The sequence below is a fragment of the Phyllobates terribilis genome, unplaced genomic scaffold (genome assembly GCF_046119375.1).
Source record: "Phyllobates terribilis strain yellow unplaced genomic scaffold, ASM4611937v1 Scaffold_4__5_contigs__length_816908805, whole genome shotgun sequence".
NCBI lineage: Eukaryota > Metazoa > Chordata > Amphibia > Anura > Dendrobatidae > Phyllobates > Phyllobates terribilis.
Genome location: NW_027362764.1, coordinates 588,006,585 through 588,029,019, shown reverse-complemented (window position 1 = coordinate 588,029,019; position 22,435 = coordinate 588,006,585). Strand labels below are relative to the sequence as shown.

The following is a 22,435-nucleotide window of genomic DNA, read 5'->3' as shown; positions in this document are numbered from 1 at the left end:
TATTACAAATTCCAGAATGCACTGCATTTCCTCCCCACTAACATACTATTACACTTGACAGGGGCGATGGAGGCTAATTGTAACCTGCATTTTAGAATACTGCCTGGACGGCTCGTGCCAGTGCTGTTACATGGGGCTCCCATATTTTCAGCCATTGCATAGGTTTTATTCTTTTTCATTATCCCGCCACTGCCATTTTTTATTTCACCAAACAATTTTAAACTACACTATATTTAACTTCTGTAAATGTTTTCAACTCCATTTATTCCGAATTTGCCAAAAAGGATTGTAATAAATGCTAGGTAGATAGGTACACTTCAAGAAAGCCAAATGTGGAAACAGGACGCAGTATTGGTGCGCTGGGTACGAATGTCAAATTTATTTAGTAAACCTGATGTGCACAAAAAAAAAAAATGTAGTTTATGATAACACTCACACTGAGTAGACAGTCGCTTTTAAATGTCTGGATTTTGGTTATTTTTTCTTTTGTACGTTTTAAAACTAAATTACTACACATCACTAAAAGGATTATAGAAGAAAAACAAGAACTCAAGGCATTCACTTGCGAGAAGCACACTTTCGTTCATGGACTGAATTTTTTATTTTTTTATTTATTTATTTATTTTAAAGCACCATTCTTTTCTTATTTCACCATAGCAGTGGTATCACTAATGCATGTTGCCTGCCTCCATTAATATATCTACCAGACGCCCTCTTCTGTTCTTGGTGCCTTTCCAGTTTTCTTTTGCTAGCTGTGACTTGTCAGATAGCTCAAGTTTTTGCTGGGCGGACCAGAAGTCACTTCTCAATGCAAGGCTATAAGAGTCAGAACAAGACTCTCATGGACTTACATTGAGAGCTTGTGATAGTTTGCTCTGACTTCACAGCTTCTGACTGACTGGGTCACAAGATTGCAGAATGGGACAGAAGTGGGTCCAGGAAGAGAACAAGTTTGCGACTGGCTGGTAAGTATATTGCTATGGGCAGGGAACATTCATTAGTGATGTCATTCCAGCTGTGGGAAAAAAAAAGAAGCCAGAGTGGTGCTTTAAGAAATATTGTGTTGGCTTGCTGCTTTTTACAGCTTGAAGCAGGATTTAAAAAAAAAAAATGTGAAATTCAAATGAAGCAGGATAAGCAGCCAGCTACACTATATCACTGCTCAGTCACACTGGGCCTAGCACTTCTGCTTGCACCTCTCCCTATCAATTAAATCTCTATTAATTGCAGACTACTACACATCTTCACTGCTGCAGTTGTACACCACATACTGTGTGAAGTATCTGTCTGATGTTTTAGAACTTTCTCCTCCTATCTATATTGCTGAGCTACAAGCTCTTATGTCCTCGCTCTATATAAACAAAAAAAATGGCTGCTGTATTCCCTGCCCGACATCATGTCAACCTTCTCTGATGGATACAATCTTCTCCTTTGTGTAAGATGGCAGTGAGCTTTTTTTCTTCTGAGTGTGGGATTTTTTGGCAGTTCGTTTAAACGGAATTGCAAATTGTTTGAGTTTCCTAAAATTCAACATGAATCCGAATTGCATAGAATACATTTGCTTTTCTCATTTTCTACTACTATTACTTACAAATCATATTTTTTTAGTTTATGCGAGTTTATTTCATATTACTCATACAGCAATGACTACCTGGTTGTAGATTCCTTGTTTGTATTATGGTATTCAGAGAGACATGCTTTTCTCCAGGCTTGGTGATGTTAATTGCAGAGTTTGGGGGCAATGTGGTCACTTGCTTCACAATCCCACTGGTTGGATGCTGAACTACCTGCAATGGTAACAGAAACATTAGTAGGCACATACAGGTCCTCGTTCCAAGCAGTCCATCAGCATGTTCAATCAACCAAAACTGCTATGAGGCATCTGTGTCTAGCCCTTAGTTTACACACATCACGCTCAGGAATCCTCAAGCGTACTTTTGTCTAGATATGACAACAAGAAATCTCACCAGTTGTTTACAGTAATATCTAACAACATAAACTTGTCCAGATGGCCTTAATCCCTTAAGACATGCAGGCCTATCAGACCGCAAGTCATGGACGCTTCACGATTCATCATTAATGCAGTTTACTCAAATGTCATGAAATAAAATCTGCAACATTTTCTATGCAGTTTTATTTCATATGGAATTAGATCACAGATGTCAAATGGATTGTGAATGTTCTAATGTAATACTCAGACTGAATTTAGAGGAAAAAATTAAAATATCTGAACATATACAAAGATTGTGTTGTGAAACTCTGCTAAACTAGAATTCACACAATGTATGTAACTAAGGATAAATTCAGATAACATTTGTGATGTAGGTTTCGTGGGTATGCCAAGAAAAGCTCCATAGGTACACAAGTAATGTGTCCATAAGGACAAGTCTGAGTGTTGTTCCAGCTTCCATCTGGCAGCTATACATCAGTATGCTACTGAAAATAGAGGATGGACTAGTGCAGTGATTTTCAACCAGTGTTCCGCGACACATGGTCGGGTGTGCCGCGGGGAAAGTTCCCCAAACTATGGTGCCCCCTGTGTTTTGTTTCCCGGCAATGCGCTCGATGCGCAGTCACGCCTTCTTACAATATAGGAGACGTGTACAATAACACATGCGCAAGCTTTGAACCTCGCGCGACTTAATGACGTCACCGAGGCCGGCGCGTCATCCTGAGAGCAGAGAGACTCTCGCATTTGCCCGCCGCCAAGGTAATGCCCGCCAATAATGCTGACTATATGAGCTTTTGCCTGAGTATATGAACTGTTGGCAGAATACTCAGCATATGAGCTGGTACTTTTAGTACTCCAGCAGTATACTGCATATAACAATGAGAAATGTAAAATGAGAAATACTATAGTCATGAGGCTGGAGTACTACAAGTACCAGCTCATATGCTGAGTATATGAGCTGGCACTTGTACTCTGGCCTCATGGCCATAGTACTTCTCATTGTACCCCTTTATATTGCAGTATATGAGCCACATAATAATCAGCACCATATACTGTGGCGCTGTACAGTGCACATCACCACAGTATATGATGCTGATAATCATGTGCTCATATACGTGGGACTGTATTTATGAGGTTACATGGGATTGAATATATGAGGGGGTTATCCTTTTTTATTTCACATTTTTAAAATAAATAATTTATTGAAAGGACCTCTGCCAGGCATATTTCACTCTTGAGGGCTAAAAAAGTAGCTCTTGTGGTGGTAAGAAGCGGATTTAAAACCCCCAAGAGTGAACTCCGTGAGAGTTGTATGTATGGAATAATAAATGATATTAGTACCGTTCTTCAGCAGTCATGTCCTGCTTGAATTGACTCTAGTGGCGTAGCACTTGGCAGCCGGCTCTATCCTACTTCTAGAGAAAGCTGAGTGCTACGTCACTAGTGTCAATTCAAGCAGGAAATGCAGACCGTAGTAATATAAGTTATTATCACACACATACAGCTCTCGCGAAGTTCACTCTTGGGGGGTTTAAATCAGCTTCTTGTCACCACGAGAGCTGCTTTTTAAGCCCTCAGGAATGAAATATGCCTAGCAGAGGTCCTTTAAGTGTGGCAGATAATGTAATACTCTTCTATTTTAGTGTGTGGCTGCGCACACTATCTCAGCATGGAGAAGTATTTGAGAATGGAAAAGGCAAATGCCAAACAGGACCCTGGACACAATTCTAACCCAAATGAAGGCCCTAGTATGAGAGTTCGACAAAAGAAAAAAGACAAGACGGTGAGCTCAAGGCAATACAGTGAAAGCTATCTTTCATTTGGATTTACCTCCACTGGGGATGCGACAGCACCAACACCACTGTGCTTGGTGTGTGGTGAGAAGCTTTCCAATAGCGCTATGGTGCCAAGCAAACTTAAACGCCATCTCCAAACGAAACACCCTTCCGTTCAAAATAAACCAATGGAGTATTTTGTACGCTTATGTACAAACAATGAGAAAGGGGCAACTTTTTTGAGAAAAAGCACAAAGGTAAATGAGAGAGCCCTCAAAGCTAGCTACCTTGTTGCTGAACTCATCGCTAAATCAAAAAAGTCCCACACTGTGGCAGAAACATTAATACTACCAGCTTGTAAAGCTATTGTAAATGAGATGCTTGGCCCTGAAGCAGCTAAAGAGATAGCTAAAGTGCCTCTCTCTGATAACACAATTGCCAGACGGATTGATGACTTGTCTGCGGACATTGAAACAGTTGTTTTGGAAAAGGTGCGCATCAGTAAGAAATTTGCCTTGCAACTTGATGAGTCGACGGATATCAGTGGACATTGTCAGTTGTTGGCCAATGTGCGTTTTGTGGATGGTGAAGCCATTAGAGAAAACTTCCTATTTTGCAAGGCACTGACAGAAAAATCAACAGGAGAGGCAATATTCCAAGTCACATCGGAATATCTTGATAAAAGTGGACTTGCATGGGAAAACTGCACAGGTGTCTGCACTGATGGAGCCGCAGCCATGGTCGGGCGCATCAAAGGCTTTGTAAGTAGGGTTAAAGAAAGAAACCCAGATGTTCTTGCTACCCACTGTTTCTTGCACCGTGAGGCCTTCGTTGCAAAGACCTTACCAGCAGATCTAGCTCCTGTGTTGGATGATGTTGTGCGCATAGTGAACTTTGTGAAGACGCGACCTTTGAGATGTCGCTTATTTGCGTCTTTGTGTACAGAAATGGGAGCGGAACATAAAATCTTATTGCTCCACACGGAGGTCAGGTGGCTGTCACGCGGCAAAGTGCTGGCCCGTGTGTATGAGTTGCGAGACGAACTTAAAATATTTCTTACAAACGAGAGGTCGGATTATTCAAAGCTGCTTGCAAGTGATGAGTGGTGTGCAAAGCTGGCATACCTGGCTGATATATTTCAATATCTGAATGAACTAAACACACGGATGCAAGGTCAGAATGAAAACCTGCTTACAAGCACTGATAAAATGAACGGATTCCGTTTAAAGGTGCAGCTCTGGCAACAACATGTGCAGGGTGGCAACCTTCAGATGTTCCCACTCACCGAGAAACTGCATGATGACAATACTGCTGCAATGTGCGAAGCGATTGGCAGACATTTGAAAACTCTTGAGGAGAAGTTATCGTTCTATTTCTTTTCAGCCTTCACAGAATGCCTTGACTGGGTTAGGGACCCATACAGCTCATTATCCGTTGCTGGAAAGGACATGACTTTAAAGGAGCAAGAGGAACTCGTTGAACTGAAGCAAGATCGCGGTTTAAAGCTAAAGTTTGTTGATCTTCCTTTGGACAGTTTTTGGTTATCTGTTGCCAAGGAGTTCCCCATTCTGGCCAACAAAGCTATTTTGACATTGCTCCCATTTTCAACCACATATCTATGTGAGCTGGGCTTCTCAAGCTTGACTGCGATAAAAACTAAAAACAGGGAGAAACTGAGAACTGTTGAGGAAGAGCTTTGTGTGTGTCTTTCCACCATTCCTGCCAGGATATCCCTTTTGTGTTTATCGAAACAGGCCCAGGTTTCACACTGAGTGAGTAAAATAAATTTAGAATCTATATTATTAACTATATGTATAATATGACTGTTTTAGTGTCATTTTGTGCTATTTTGGTTGGTGGTGTGCCCCAGGATTTTCTAAGTATAAAAAGTGTGCCGCGGCTCAAAAAAGGTTGAAAATCACTGGACTAGTGCACTACACTACGCATTTAACAATATCCAGCAAAAAAAAACAAAAAACACACCTTAAAGGGAACCTGTCAAGTCCAGACACAATTTACCTGCAGATATAGGAGCAATCTGCATGTAAAATAGTTTTTAAATGAGTAGCCACCTTACTGGAGCAGCAGCTACAGTAAGAAAATGAGAATTCGTCCTACTGGTAATTGTGTTTCCAGGAACCCACCCTGACAGCACATAGGAGGTGATCTTCTGTAGGGACACAAACACACAAGTGCCCCACCCTCCTAAACTATCCAGTGTTTTTCAAAGATCACACTAGGATAGATGCAATAACATTTTAGGAATTCTTTGCATATGTTAACCATTACACAGTGGGAAAATCGAAAGGGAGGAAACTAGAGGTTCTGTCAGGATGGATTCCTGGAAACACAATAGCTGGTAGGACTAAACCACCATTTCCAGGACATGAACGAGCAGTACCGAATTAACAACTTTAGGGAGGAACCACTGTTTGGAGGACTTTGGGTCCAAATGCATGCAGTTGGATTGACAGCACATCAAGTGTAATATTTACAAAAGGCATTTAAGCTTTACCAAGTTACAGCTTTCCAAATTTGGTTGACTAAAGTTTCTTCTTTCTCTGCCCAAGAAGCGACAACAGCACTCGTAGATCTGGCTTTAAATATTCAAGGGGGAAGAGAGAGGGGGAACTCGCCTTGAATGATGTAGGACTTGTAGATTTTATCCCTCTGCCAACAGTAGGTTTTGAAAACTTTTTCCCTTTGTTCTTGCCACCAAATTGAATGAAATGGTTGGTATCTAGGCGCCTAAAACTGGTAGTTTCGACTTTCTGAAGGACTGCTCTTCTTACAAGAGAATTAAACTGCTCTTGCAGGTTATTCAGATTTTGGGAGAAACTAGGAAGCACAATTTCTTGGTGCCTGTGAAATTTCGTCACTACCTTTAAAAACAAAAGTCATAAGTTACTTACCGGTAACGGGATTTTTTGGAGACCATGACCACACCGAAGGCCCTGGTTCTCATGCCTGAGGAACAAGTCCATCTCCGATCCTTGGGTCCTACCAGAAATCCCGGATCTCCTCCGCCAGGGTCCAATACTCTATCCTCAAGCTCCTGGCCTCCACTTGACAGTGGGGAACTTGAGAGGTCCCAGTTAGAACGCAAAGGATTCTCCCGAGATCTAGTGACTACACTAATGCATAATAGAAAACCTGTCACGACCAGGATTTAAGCTAGAACTTGGAAAATTTTTTTTAATCTTTCTCTGGTTCTACAGTTGGTACGCGAGCTCCAATTAGTAAAATTTTTACAGAAGGGCCTCGAGATGGGGTAGGCGACAAGCACCCTTAAAGTCCAAGTCTCTGCCTTAGGTGCTCTATATAACTGTGACTTGGCAGGGAATTACTGGATTTCTCGCTTTATCAGAGCTGTGTTTTGATCCAGACCGGTTATCAAAAGCAATTTGGTACCCTGGGATCTAAATATAGTTCTAAAAGCATTAACTGGTTCACCTTTTGAACCAATAGAGTCGGCATCTCTTAAGTCCATCTCCCTTAAAACAGCGCTTCTAATACCTCTAACATCAGCTAGAAGGGTTAGTGATATCCAGGCTCTGTCTTCAGCCCCACCTTTCACTCAAATCCTGGACGATAGAATAATTCTTAGAACGGACCCGGCATATCTCCCTAAAGTAGTTTCCCGTTTCCATAGACTCCAGGAAATAATACTTCCGTCGTTCTGTCCTAATCCAAGTAACCAAAAAGAAGCAGAGTTCCATACCTTAGATGTTAGAAGATGTGTGATTAAGTACCTGTCGGTCACCCAGGCCTTCAGGAAAGATAGTTCCTTATTTATCTCCTTCCAAGGGGTGAGGAAGGGGCTTAAGGTTACGAAATCCACCATAGCTAGGTGGATCAGGGAGGCTATTACTCTAGCCTATGTCTCCAGCGGTGAGGAAGCGCCACAGGGGTTGAAGGCTCACTCTATAAGGGCGGTGGCAACCTCATGGGCGGAGAAGACTGGTGTCTCGATGGAAGACATATGTAAGGCTGCTACCTGGTCTTCTCCATCTACCTTCTATAGGCACTATAGACTGGATTTGGGTGTTTCATCCAACCTCACATTTGGGAGAAGGGTGCTCCAGGCTGTGGTCCCTCCCTAGACTTTTTCATCTCTGCAATTCTCTCGTGGTGCTGTCATGGTCGACCGATAAAGTCATAAGTTACTTACCGGTAATGGGATTTTTCGGAGACCATGACAGCACCCTTATATTCCCTCCCTTCACCTTATGGGAGCACTCCTCATCACCTTTTCTCACTTAGTGGTGTTGTATAAAAATGTTACTTTTATGATTGTTTTGCTATGTCTACTAACCTGGCGGTCCTCTCAATGCTCTGTAATCCAAACTGAGGCGAGAGGGAGGGCCGCCCCCTTTTAAGCCTGTAGGTTTCCTGTCCTTGGTGGGCAGATCCCCTCTCTCGTGGTGCTGTCATGGTCGACCGATAAATCCTTCTTTTATTAAACAATCCTGTCTAAGATTTTGAGGTAAAGTTGCCGGATGGAGAGAGTTTGTATCTCTGTAATCCTTGCAAAAGTAATTACTACAAGGAATGCGGTATTAAGGGCTAAAAATGTTTTGACTGACTGAACTCTGGTCTCTAAAAAAAAGATAAATTCACAATAAAAAATATGGCGTCACTTGCCAACTTCTGCGATCAACCAGCAAGAAGTTATCGCAGAAGTTAGTGATTTAAAAAAAAACATGAAGGGCGGAGACCAACCCATGTGAGGTCATCACAGGTGAGTGTGTGGGCAGATCCCCACTTTGGCATAAAGGATCCTGCTGAGCCTGGATCTAGACTCCTGCTGGGAATTACATATTTTGTAAGCATGGGACCCGTTCCATAACGGTCCATTGGAGCGCGTCTCCACCACCTAAACTGAATCGTCTCTGCGATCTGTCTAGAAAGTTTCTTCTATTAATCCCTTTTTATTTTGTGTAACTGTATATTCTGTATTGTATTGTCCCACTTTGTAAAACCTTTTGTATATTTTCTCATAAACACTGCCTCCCTTTGGATTAAATATGAAATGTAGTAGTTCTGTTTCTTCTGTCCTGTAATCGTTCCTCCCCCAAAGCCATACTCTACCTATAAGGCGTCCAATTGGCCAGAACGGATTGGTTGTGGCAGCGAATAATCTTAATTGCGTTATCGCGAAGCTGGCAGAGATCGTACGGGGGCATATATACACATTCCATGCGTTGGAATTCGGAAGTGTGTATGCCATACGCTCACTGCTCGCTTGCTGACAACTACGTAGTGAGTAATCGGGATCATGCGTGCGCAAATCCTTGATGAATTCATGGCAGCATATGATCCCGCCGATGTCATTCCAGACACATGGTGGAGCAAGCATCATGATATGGGCATGTTTCTCTTACTATGGTTACGGAACTATTTACCGCATACCAGGGATAATGCACCAATTTGTATATATTAAAATATTTGAAGAGGTCATGTTGTCTTACGCTGAAGAGGCTATGCCCTTGAAATGGGTGTTTCAACAAGACAAAGACCCTAGACACACCAGTAAATGAGCAAAATCTTGTTTCCAGTCCAACAAAATTGAGGTTATGGAGTGGCCAGTCCAAGCCCCGGACCTTAATCCGATAGAACACTTGTGGGGTTACATCAAAAAAGGAAGTTTGAGGCAAAGCAAACAAATGGCAAAAAATTGTGGGATGTAGTCAAAGCAGCCTGGGCTGGAATAACAGTTGACAGGTGTCAGAAGTTGGTTGACTATGCAACATAGATGTGAAGCAGTTCTAAAAAAAAACTGTGGCTATACAACTAAATATTAGGTTACATATTGTGAGTTTGTAAAGGCAAATGCAGACACTGCTATTTTTTACAACAGGCCAATGTTCATTTTTTGTTATTTTCTGTAAAGTAGTTAAAATTATATACATTTCTCTTCATGTCTTGAAATAGAAAACCGTGCGCAATGTTCCCATAGAAATAAAAAGTAGTATAAAGATTGTGCTTAACTCATGTTTTTGAACACACTGCTATTGTCACGGGTTTACCACGACAGAGGAGCCAGAAGACAGCAGCGTCTGATTCCTCCCACTCCTGCACTCATTAGAAGCCTTTTGCCTTCATATTTAACAGTGCAGGTTTCTTTTAGCAGTGCAGGGGTTAATATGATCACTTGTGAGCTCCTGGAAGCTTACATTCATTTAGGCTCTCAGCTGTCCAGTGCTAGCCACTCCCTGCTCCAATATATACACTGGACTTTGGCAGGCTATCATTGCCAGAGCTAGCTTATGCTGAATGGTTCTAGGAGTGTGGTGGAGTGTGGTTATTTGAGAAGGCATTTGGTGGATTTCAGCTTAGACTGTTGTGTGGTTTAGGTTGTGTGTTAATCCTATTCTTCACCTATTTTGGTTTGTTTCCCATCCTCCACTTCTCGGTGCTAACCTCTGCTGTTTGTGTGCATATATTTGTATGATTGGTATTTTCCTTTAGCAATTTGTATTGCCTTGTAAGTCTGGTTGGTGTACTGCCATACACTACTACGTCCCTCTTCCCTGGGGGGGCCGGGGTGAAGGAACAGACTGAGGGCAGATTGAGGAGCACAGACAAGGTACGTGGCCCCGACGTCTTCACCTTCAGAAGTAATCAGGGGAACAGGACCAGATAGGGCGCCCCCAGCATTAGGGACAAGGTAGGAGCCCCTGGCCCCAGGTTACCCGACAACAGGGTCGTAACAGCTATTATTTTGAACACTACGGTATGTGGGGTTGGATGAAAGGCATAGGCCAGTTACATGTCCCAATTTGGTGCCAAGGCATCCACTACTACAAGATTGTCCTTTGGATTTAGAGAAAACAAATGTTCCAGCTTGCATTGTTTTCTTGTTGCAAATAAGAGTATTTGAGGAAGACCACCTCTGTTCTGGAATGTTTGTATCTTTTCTATGACCAACATGCATTTTGAATGAGGTAGAAAAGAAGAATAACTAAAATAATCTAAAAAGATTCCCAAAAGTACCTTTCTTTGTACTGGTACGCGCTCAGATTTTTTCCCCACTTTATAATCCAACCCATATTTCCGAGTAAAGGATAGTGTTCTCGATAGATGAAACTTGAGTCTGAGATGTATTTGCCACAATAAAAAAAGTAGTCTAAATATGGAATTATGATTAAGTCTCCATTTCTTAAGTATGACATGATCAAAGGAATCACTGTTTTGACTGCATTTTGAGTTTTTTTGTAGATTATCTATTGGGTCAAGTATTTAAAATTTATGATTGTTCTGAAATAAACATTTGTTTTATTTTTACCATGCTATAGAACATAGAATTTTCACATCCTCCTCCTGAAAGATTTCAGTTAACTTCGAGTTACACTTCAGCTGTCCATCAAAAGCTTTTGGAAGATATAAACAAATTACTGCAACTGAGGGCTACCACTCAGTTCCCAGGACCGGAAGAATTCAAATTTCCTTTTTGTAGCTTTCTTTTACCACCTGCAGTACCCAAGCGTACTGTGATGGGTGTGTCAGACAGTCGCTCTGGATCCGGCTGTAGAAGGTCACTGCGCTTGGCATTGCAGACATCTTGTTGATCCGCTCATCTCTGTAGTATAGTTATATCAGTCTTCCTTTAGGACCCAGCAGTGACCTTCACCTTTTGCTGCTGATTGACACACCCTTGCTTGGTAGTTAAAAACTCTGTTTCTCCAGAAAGTTGCCGGTGACAGTTCTATGTATCTCTGCGCAAGCTTGCAACACAAGCAGTCGGCTAGTTTCTTCTTTGGCGCCCATGGAGGACAGTTAGCTTGAGCAGACACCAGAGACACAATGCCAAGTGTATCCCCTTTGTTTACCATGTCTTTAGTTTGTAGTGGGGTATGACTAGTGCTCACCCCTTCCCCTCGCTATCTAGGGCCGCCAAGCTCTAGGGGCATTCAGGGATTAGGTTCTTGCTCGGCGATAGGTATGGAACCTATATAGGGACGATAAAGAAGACAGGGTAATATTAGCTCTGCCTAGGGGTCTCCACTCCCCCTTTTCCCTAGTTGTTGGACTCCCTTCCCCTCATTGCACACTTAGTCTTTCCCTCACCTTGCGTGATAGGTACTGAGGTACTAATGTTTACACATTCGCTGTAAAATTGCAGTAGTCTGATGCCCACTCTTCTAGAATCATTGTTTTCCTGTTCTTGAATAAGGATTAAAACACGAATACATCCCCTTTACCGCTTTTGGGATAGCTCCATCTAATCGGTTTTTCCTTTATATTTGTTCTCATTTTTGGACACAATGTTTTTCAAAAGGATGTAACATTTGGCCCCGATTCATCAAAGATTTTACAAGAGAATTGGGGTGTAAAAAACCTGAGTTACAAAACATCAAAATATTTTCACAACACGAAGATGCGCAAAAATTTTGCACCATTTAGCAATTTTATATCATTTTCTTCCAGCTCTGACAAAGTGAGCAAAGCTGAGCCGGGACAGAGATGTGACAGGGCGACACCCGTTCGTTATTCAAGACGAGTGGCAGCGTTTCTTAAGCCACAAATTTTACTTTAGTCAGGGACACCAGGGCCTTTGCTTTTCCCTTCTGGAAAGCCTTTTTTCTTGTCTGAAGCTTTTTCAAGAATGATATTAAAAACAAGTCCTGAAAAGGGAATGGAACAGAGCTTATTCTTCAAGTGTTTCCCAAACAGGCTTTCAACCATAATGCTCATCTTGCTGCATTTGAGAACACTGCATTTCATTTTTTTGCTGCAATGTGATCAGATTCAGCAGATACATCAGCCATAAATCTTGTAACCATATTAAGTAAGGGAAACAATTTCTAGGAAGTTCTCTGGATGTTTTCAATTTAAGATGCTTTTCAAGTTGGTTAATCCAGAGATACATGAATCTAGCAATGGGAATATCTATGTTCAAGACTTTGTCCTATTTCTTTACTTCTTCTGGATCAAAAGGAAGACTGTTCCTGAAATCTCTGCTAATTACTAGTCTTCTCTCCACATCATCTCACTCTTCCAAGAATATTTTTTGCATGTTCTTATTAATGGAATTTCTCCGTTCCTTCCAGTTCTAGTTTTCATCCTTCGAACGGTTACCTTAAATCGAACAGGGTTCTGAAATGTCTGCAATATTCATAGTGCTTCTGACCACTTGTAATAATGTCAGTGTCCTCTAAAGAAAAATAGTTTTTCTCCTCTACTGTGGTAACTGATGGATTAACCAGTTTGACTTCTTCTGAGATTCTCTTACAACAGCTCGCATTCTTGTCAGAAGGCAAGACTGTTCATACATTAAAAGTTTTATAATAAAGTCGAGACAAAGTTGTTTCTTATATAAGTTTGAAAGTTTCTTGCTACAAGAAGGATATTTTGTTACGTTTTCCAGTTTGTACCATGCTTCCAATAGCAAATGTATGTAACATTAATTGGTTGTTCATATTTAATTATGTTGCCAATAAGTTTCTGGAAAGTAATTGTAGGCTTAATTATTTTGTTTTGCTTGTTAGAGTAGCATATTATCCTGCATTATTTGTACCTAGCAAAAAGGCTCTGCAGCAGATACCATTAAAAAAATAAATAAAATGGTGCACCATATCGGAAAGTCAGTTGAGTCAGCAATAGTTGTTGTTAGATATTGACCCATTATAGCTATGAAATCCATTTTACTGTTACTGTGATGGATTATGTACAGAAAAATAGAATTTACAGTGCAAATGTGAACACAACCTTTGTTCATGGAGAAAGACAAAAAACAGACTCCAAAAAGAAAAAAAAAAAAAGGAAATCATGATGGCAGTGTGAAAAGAGACTTTCTATTGAATAAGGGAACTTTTTAAAAACAAACAAAAGATGAAACAGAATCAAATTAAGTCATTTTGAGTACAACCGTTCTAGAAAAATCTAGTGTAATTTCGTTATATGGCTGTGCAGCCAATTCAACATTATGATTTTGTCTTTGGCTATTTTTGGTTTTGCAGTTCAGTCCCATTCACTTGCAATACCCAGACATCGCCTAATGTACAAAGGTGGTGCGGAGTCTGGGGTAGAAAAACAAAATACACCATATTGTAATTTTATACCAACCTTAGCATCAACTCACATTTCTGATAAAAGCAATGCTCCTGACATTTTCATTCAGTTTATTCCATTGCAGTTTTCAGCTTTACCCGTCTTCCCATCTTTTAATTATTTTTGAAAAGGAAAAAAACTGTGCTTTGTGATGCCATGTATACAAATATAAACCATTACAAATCAAATATAAAACCTGAAGTATATAAACCTTAAGTATAAACCTGAAATAAGAGAACGAACGATGAGGATTGCTTATTCTCTTACCAGCTGTTTTATGCTCACAGATTTCAGGTTTTGGGGTGCAGACGAGGTAGTCTGATGGACTTTCACAGTGCCCAGTGCTGCAGAACCAACTGGTTTTACTGTCTGCATGGAAGAGGATGCTGTCATCTTAACAAAGGAGCTTGCAGCAGTCGTCTGTGGTGGAGGGTTCTGTAGTCCACACTGCAAGATAAATTCCTGGGAATTGGGCATCAGACGGCGCAGAGATGGAAGACTTTTCTATGTAAAAAAAAAAAAATATGGTTATAACTGTTCCATGTATGCCAATATACATGTATGTCAAACATTTAGATATGTGATATATACTGTGTATATCAACCTTATATGTCACTTTAGGATAGGTCATCAATATCAGATTAGTGGAGGTCTGATCTCTGCCAACTCCTGCGATCAGCTGCTTTCAGTGCCAGCAGGATGTATACAGTCAACGAAGACAGAAAAGCATGGCGCTGTTCATAGTCAGTGGCAATTCCTGGATGCAGCATCTCCGCTCCTATTCATTTCATTCAGAGCTGATCTGCAGTATCCTGCAGCAGCCACTGCACAGTGAACAGAGTTGGGCTGTTCAGTACCATTCACATCTTGCTGGAGCTGAAAGCATGGTGTGCCGGGGGTCAGGCCACACTGATTTTACCTATACTAACAATAGGTCACCAATATCATTAGCCCGCAAAACTTTTAGGACCCATTCACACGTTGAGTATTTGGTCAGTATTTTACATCAGTATTTGTACACAAAATCAGGAGTAGAATAATCAGAGGAAACGTAGAATAGAAAGTAGTCACCACTTTTGCATTTTTCACCCACTCCTGGTTTTGGCTTTCAAATACGGATGTAAAATACTGACCAAATACTGAACGTGTGAACATGGCCTTGCAGTCAATAAAAAAACAACCAACCACATTGTGCAGCCATAGAGGAGTCTTAAAATGTTGAATCCCAAGAAATATACGTATGTTACACGCACGCCGCTAGGTTCAGATAGGGCGATACGGGTTTCATGAATTCTTTGGAATCCTGTGGGAACCGTTACTCAGGGCGACCTTAGGCTCCAGCTTCTCTCAGGCACACAATAGATTCAATTGCTGACCAGACACATGTGGCAAGAGTCTTTTAAAACAATTTAACAGTGGAATTTAATCTGAAGCACAGCCAGTGCAATTCAGGGATATTACAGCAACAATCTTCATTACAGTAAAGTCTGAGTTTCTTGAGCAACTGGCTCCAGTAACAATACATTAGTTTCTTCACAAGGCACAGTATTAGTCTCTTCAGAAGCAAAATTCAGCATAGATTCGATCTCTTAGCAGCAAACTTCTATGCATACACAACCACAGGCTTTTCCTTCACAAGGATACAATAGTACACAGCATTCTTTATCCTGCACGGAGATGGGGGGGTAGGGTTTGATGAGGGAGATGATCCCTGTGACAATTACTTCCAGTCCTTATCTTCCTGCACGATAATACTCTGCAATGTTAGTTCAGGGAATTTCTGACCAGTGTTTAGTTTCTCTCCTGGTCGGAATCCTGTTCAGTTGCCTTCTGTCACATCCAGATAACACAACATCTTAATCTTCGGCTTCAACCAGACTACAATAACAAGTTCCCCACAATCCCCCTGGGGCTCTGCTAAAACACTCCCTGTCTCCTGTGACTGTGTAAACACCTCTAGTTGCTGGATGCTTCTGAAGCACAACACTTTCTGTCTGCATGTCACACTCTTCCCTCCTTTTTGAATTTCGTCCACGACATTCGCCTTAATTGGTCAATCTGACCAACTCTGAGACAGTGGTGAAAGCTTAGTAACTAGTGTTGAGCGAGCACTAAAATGCTCGGGTGCTCAAAGCTCGGGCCGAGCTCACTGTGATACTCGGGTGCTCGACCCGAGCAACGAGCCCAATGTTAGTCTATGGGAGACCCGAACATTTTTGCGGCGGCTCCCCCGGCAGTCTGTAGAAAGCCTAAAAAGTGCCCAAAACGATAGTGACAGTGCTCAAATGACATGGGGCAGCATGGGGATCGCCCCTGGAAGCATTTCTGACCCCCAGGTCACTGCTGTCAACAACGTGGTCAGAGGTATTAAGCCACTTTTACAGGCTCACAATAAAACGTTCAAAAATGAAAGTGAAAGTGCTTTCCTGTGAAATATGTTAACCCCTTGACGACCATGGGTCTTTCTGTTTTTGTGTTTTCCTTTTTTGCTCCCCTTCTTCCCAGAGCCAGAACTTTTTTAATTTTCGTTCAATATGGCCATGTGAGGGCTTATTTTTTGCGGGACGAGTTGTACTTTTAAACACCATCACTGGTTTTACCATATCATGTGCTGGAAAATGGGAAAAAAATTCCAAGTGCAGTGAAACTGCAAAAAAAATGCAATTCCACAGTTGTTTTTTGGGTCCTTTTTTTTACCACGTTCACAGATTGCTAAAACTGACCTGTCATCATTATTTTCCAGGTCGTTACGAGTTCATAGACACCAAACATGTATAGGTTCTTTTTTATTTAAGTGGTGAAAAAAAAATCCAAAGCTTGCTAAAAAAACAAAAAAAATGACGCCATTTTCCGAGACCCTTAGCTTCTCCATTTTTCGGGATCTGGGGCCAGGTGAGGGCTTATTTTTTGCGTGCCGGGCTGACGTTTTTATTGATACCATTTTGGGGTAGATCCGATGTTTTGATCACCCGTTATTGCATTTTAATGCAAAGTTGTAGCGACCAAAAAAACTTAATTCTGGCGTTTAAAATTTTTCTCTCGTTACGCCGTTTACTGATTGTATTAATTCTTCTTTTATATTGATAGATCGGGCGATTCTGTACGCGGCGATACCAAATATGTGTATGTGGTTTTTTTTTTTTATATATATATATTTTATTTTGAATGGGGCGAAAGGGGGGTGACTTAAACTTTTATATATTTTTTATTTTTTTTATTTTTTTAAAAACTTTTTTTCTACACTTTCTGCTTGCTTCTATAGTCTCCAGAGGAGACTAGAAGCAGCAGTTGTCTGATTGCTTCTACTGCATACAAGCGATGAGCAGATCGCTTGTATGCAGGAGAAATGCTCACTTGCTATGAGCGCTGACCACTAGGTGGCGCTCATAGCAATTGAGACATGACAACCACAGGCGTCTGCTGCAGACCCTGAGTTGTCATGCCCACCCATTGGTGACCAGCGATCACTGATGTCACTGATGGGCGGGGCTTAGGACTCCCGGAAGCGCGAGTTAAATGCCACTGTCAGAGATTTAACATGTTAACAGCCGCGGGTGGATTGCGATTCCAATAATCAGCTGACATGTGCTCGCTTCAGTGCGGGCTCACCGCCGGAGCCCCTGCTGAACCGGCCTTCCCGACCTGGTGCGTACTATTACTGACCAGGTCGGAAAGGGGTTAAGGAACATCCTTTCCAGGGTAAAGACTTGTGTATAAGGTAAAATAAATAACCAAAAAAAAAAAATACTCCTCCACACCTTGGGCTATGTTCACAAGTAGCATTTTTTATGCGTTTTTGTACGTTTGTATTGCTTTCAACCGTGACAAATGCATTCACCGGGAAATGCCATTTTAACATTTTACAACCTTATCTGGCCATGTGCTGTGTGACACATGCATACAGTGCTAAAAAGACATGGGAACAGCATGGGGAAGACCCCTGGAAGCATCTCTGACACCCAGGTCACTGCCTAAAAGTGTGCCCATCAGAAGTGATCCTTGCCGCATCAGAAGATGCAGACTTGCAACTATCCCCGTGCAAGTCCATGTCCTAGGGCAGTGTTCAATTGTACCTCCCCCATAACTTGCAATACAAGCACAAGTATGCAGCCTGCCACCCACCCACCCCCAGGCTGCAATACCATACTGCTAGCTTGCTTGCACTTGAAATTGGGCCTTTTAGGCATGTGGAGGTGGAATCTGGCCACCACGTCATGGCTGCGTCGGTAGCCTGGTATTAATAATCAGTCCCCAGCCGCCTGGCGGCCGGGTGTCCACGCTTGGTCCCCAGCCGACAGGGGGCGGCCGGGTGTCCATACTCAGTCCCCAGCCGCCCCGCGGCAGGGTGCCCACACACAGTCCCCAGCCGCGTGGGGGTGGCCGGGTGTCCATAAACGGTCCCCAGCCGCCCCTATTTGTCCCAGTGCGCCTTATACACAAGCGCGCATACCAAAACATTACCTGTGCCCTCCCCAGTGCATTTAGTGGGAAGGACAGCCTAACCACAAACACGTGGACAAGTGAATGTGGCCAGGAATGGTCCATCTCACTGACGCCTTCACACTGGGTTAATATTGTGGAAGCCGGGACACAGTTGGACACTGGGATGCAACACGTCCTCCAGACATAGAGGATTGCGGGTCCTGGGTCAATCAGGCTTCAACACAAAGTTCAGAAGGTAGACAGCAGCAGTGGTCGGCCTCCTACACAACGAGTAAATTATTCATGATCATGAGACCATCCACCTCCTTAGCTTTCTGTTCCTTGGAATGCAAGTGCATGTATGTAGTAGCAGCTAGGCCTGAGGTGGTCAGCATTTTGGCGCATATTCTACCTCCTTCGAGGATTGCTGGATGTTTTCCTGCTACTATCCCAGTTCTATGACTCACGTTAAAACAAAGCTTCAGGTGATGAATGATGGATGAGGTGGTGGCAAAGGAGAAAGAGCAGGAGGAACAGGGACCATTCACATCAATATCAGGCCAGCCAACCACACGTGTCTTGTAGGATATGTTTCTGTACCAAAAGGAGCGGTTCAGCTACACAGTTATAGGGCATACAGTGAATGCAATGCCTACCAAAAATTTCAAGGCACTCCAATGCCCCTTGGAAGTGACATGGAGGTCAGAGGGCCTTAACTAAACCGTTTTTTCCATTTATAGCAACTGGGTCTCCTGTACACTGTTGGCCTAAGCAGGGAATGGAAGGCTTTCCAAAAATTATTAGGCACTGCAATGCCCCTTGAAACAGACGTGGATTACAGCATATTAAAAACCTTCTACCCATTATTGGGGAGTGGTTCTCCCTTAGTGTTCGCCTATACATTGAAAAGCAAAAGCTGACAAAAATTAGGAGGAAATGCAATGCCCGTTGCAAGAGTCGAGGAGGTTAGAGGTAATTAAAAACAACATGTCAATGCCCCTTGGAAGAGATGTGGAGGTCACAGTAGCTTAACAAGATGGTTTTAATGCCCCTTGGAAGAGTGGTGGAGGTTACAGTGGAATAAAAAGACAATATCAATGCCCCGTGGAAGAGACGTGGAGGTCACAGTAGCTTAACAAGACGCTTTTAATGCCCCTTGGAAGAGTGGTGGAGGTCGCAGTGGAATAAAAAGACAATATTAACGACCCTTGGAAGAGACGTGGAGGTCACAGTAGCTTAAACAAGGCGATTTTAATGCCCCTTACAAGAGCCATGCAGTACAGCATATTAAAAACATTATTCCCATTATTGGGGAGTGGGTCTCCCATATTCTTTGCCTATGCCTTCCAAGGAAAAGCTGCCAAAAATTAGGAAGGGAGAACTTGCAATGTCCCTTACAAGAGCCATGCAGTACAGCATATTAAAAACATTATTCCCATTATTGGGGAGTGGGTCTCCCATAGTCTTTGCCTATGCCTTCCAAGCAAAAGCAGCCAAAAATTAGGACAGAGGAACTTGCAATGCTGGCAACATGGACCACGGTCACCATGGTGGTATAGTGGTCGTGGAGGCTGAGGATAAGGAGAAGAGCAAAAAACAGCCGAAATGAGGAATTGTATACCCATGTGTGGGTGTGAAGCGATGCATGGGAATACACCTCCCGAAATAACACAGTGGATTTGACTTTGTTACTCTGCTGTCATTTGGTGGTGATGAGAAGTCTGGCCCAATCCAGCCCTTGTTCATTTTGATAAGGGTCAGCTTGTCAGCATTGTCAGTTGACAGGCGAGTGCGCTTATCAGTTATAATTCCCCCAGCAGCACTAAAAACACGCTCCGATAACACGCTAGCGGCAGGGCAGGCCAGGACCTCCAAGGCGTACAGAGCGAGTTCATTCCAAGTGTCCAGCTTGGATACCCAATAATTAAAAGGCACAGAGGAATCACGGAGGACGCTGGTACTCCCTCACCATCTTTTGAAACGTTCCACTCCTTGTGAGAGTACCCTGCGCCTCAGGGCCTGTAAGCTGGGCAGGTCTCAGAAAACTGTCCTAGAACATTGACAGTGTTCCCCTGCCTCTGCTGGATTGGAGTTGCGTCTCTCTCGCCTGTATGCCTTAGTTGGGCAGCGAACTGTGACCTCTGCCGCTACAGTGTTCAGATGGCAATTTTTTTAATCTTTCTGCAGCAAGGGCCTTCTGGTACTGCCCCATTTTTGTAGACCTCTCCAACTCAGGAATAAGAGAGTGAAAGTTCTCCTTGTAGAGGGGGTCTAAAAGTGTCATCAACCAGTAATGACGGTCACCCAACATTTTGACAATGCGAGGGTCACGGTTAAGGCAGCGTAACAAAGTCAGCCATGGGTGCCAGACTGGTAACGGGCAAGACTTCCGTGTCCTCACCAAGATGACGACTGATAGTGTTGAGTGATCACTAAAATGCTCGGGTGCTCGAAGCTCGGGCCGAGCTTACCGTGATACTCGGGTGCTCGACCCGAGCAACGAGCCCAATGTTAGTCTATGAGAGACCCGAGCATTTTTGCGGCAGCACCCCCGGCAGTCTGTAGAAAGCCTAAAAAGTGCCCAAAACGATAGTGACAGTGCTCAAAAGACATGGGGGCAGCATGGGGATCGACCCCTGGAAGCATTTCTGACCCCCAAGTCACTGCTGTCAACAACGTGGTCAGAGATATTAAGCCACTTTTGCGGGCTCACAATAAAACGTTCAAAAACTAAACTGAAACGGTTTTCCTGTGAAATATGTTAAGGAATTTCCTTTCCAGGGTAAAAACTTGTGTACAAGGTAAAATAAATAACCAAAAACAAAAATACTCCTCCACACCTTGGGCTATGTTCACAAATAGCATTTTTCATGCGTTTTTGCACTTTTGTATTGCTTTCAACCGTGAGAAATGCGTTCACCGGGAAAAGTCATTTTAACATTTTACAACCTTATCTGGCCATGTGCTGTGTGACACATGCATACAGTGCGGAAAAGACATGGGATCAGCATGGGGAAGACCCCTGGAAGCATCTGACCCCCAGGTCACTGTCTAAAAGTGTGCCCATCAGAAGTGATCCTTGCCGCATCAGAAGATGCAGACTTGCAACTATCCCCGTGCAAGTCCTTGTCCCAGGGCAGTGTTCAATTGTACCTCCCCCATTCCTTGCAATGCAAGCGAAAATATGCAGCCAACCACCCACCCACCCGCAGGCTGCAATACCATACTGCTAGCTTTCACTTGAAATGGGGCCTTTTAGTTTGGAGGAGGCCGAAGCTGGCCACTACCTCATGGCCGCTTCGGCAGCGAGGTATCCATACTCTGTCCCCAGCCGCCCGGTGGCCGGGTGTCCACGCTCGGTCCCCAGCCACCAGGTGGCGGCCAGGTGTCCATACTCGGTCCCCAGCTGCCCAGATTTCTCCTGTCACCTTCCCCCACACTTTTCTTAGCCTGGCCTGCTTTACGGCAGCATTGGACGAGCCCACCAGAGAACCAGACTCCTCCGGTGGGCCCTGGCTTCTTCATCAGGGGAGTTGAGAGTGCCTAGGTGAGGAGCATGATGATGATAGAAGTTAGCATCTGCTTTGTTTTCTTGGAATGCAAGCGCATGTATGTAGTAGCGGCTAGGCCTGAGGTGGTCCGCGTTTTGGCGCATATCCTACCTCCTCCGAGGATTGCTGGATGTTTTCCTGCTACTATCCCAGTTCTATGACTCCTGTTAAAACAAAGCTTCAGGTGATAAATGATGGATGAGGTGGTGGCAAAGGAGAAAGAGCAGGAGGAACAGGGACCATTCACATCAATATCAGGCCAGTCAACCAGATATGTCTTGTAGGATATGTTTCTGTAACAAAAGGAGCGGTTCGGCTACACAGTTATAGGGCATACAGTGAGTGCAATGCCTACCAAAAATTTCGAGCCACTCCAATGCCCCTAGGAAATAACATTGAGGTCAGAGGGCGTTAACTAAACCTTTTTTCCGATTTATAGCAACTGGGTCTCCGGTGCACTGTTGGCCTAAGCAATGAATGGAAGGCTTTCCAAAACTTATGAGGAACTGCAATGCCCCTTACAAGAGCCATGTGTGGCACCCCAGGGGTCTGGTCACCACAGTAATAGAGATATTACGTCGGAGAGCAAGTGGGAGGTTTCCTGGTCAGGATCCCTTAAACATGCAACATCCTCCTGCCCCAGTCCTGGGAGGGGAGAATTCTGATAAGGGTCAGCTTGTCAG

General features: G+C 43.1%; 1 protein-coding gene across 1 annotated transcript in view; it reads right to left on the bottom strand.

Moving 5' to 3' along the window:
• Nucleotides 1-22,435, bottom strand: part of TAF4B (TATA-box binding protein associated factor 4b) — a 147,520-nt gene that overhangs the window by 60,773 nt on the left and 64,312 nt on the right. Inside the window, exons 7-8 of the mRNA XM_073676958.1 lie at nt 14,047-14,283; nt 1,652-1,787 (exon numbers count right to left, since the gene is read on the bottom strand). Coding sequence (XP_073533059.1) covers nt 1,652-1,787; nt 14,047-14,283 — 373 coding nt within the window. The remainder of the gene's footprint in view (nt 1-1,651; nt 1,788-14,046; nt 14,284-22,435) is intronic.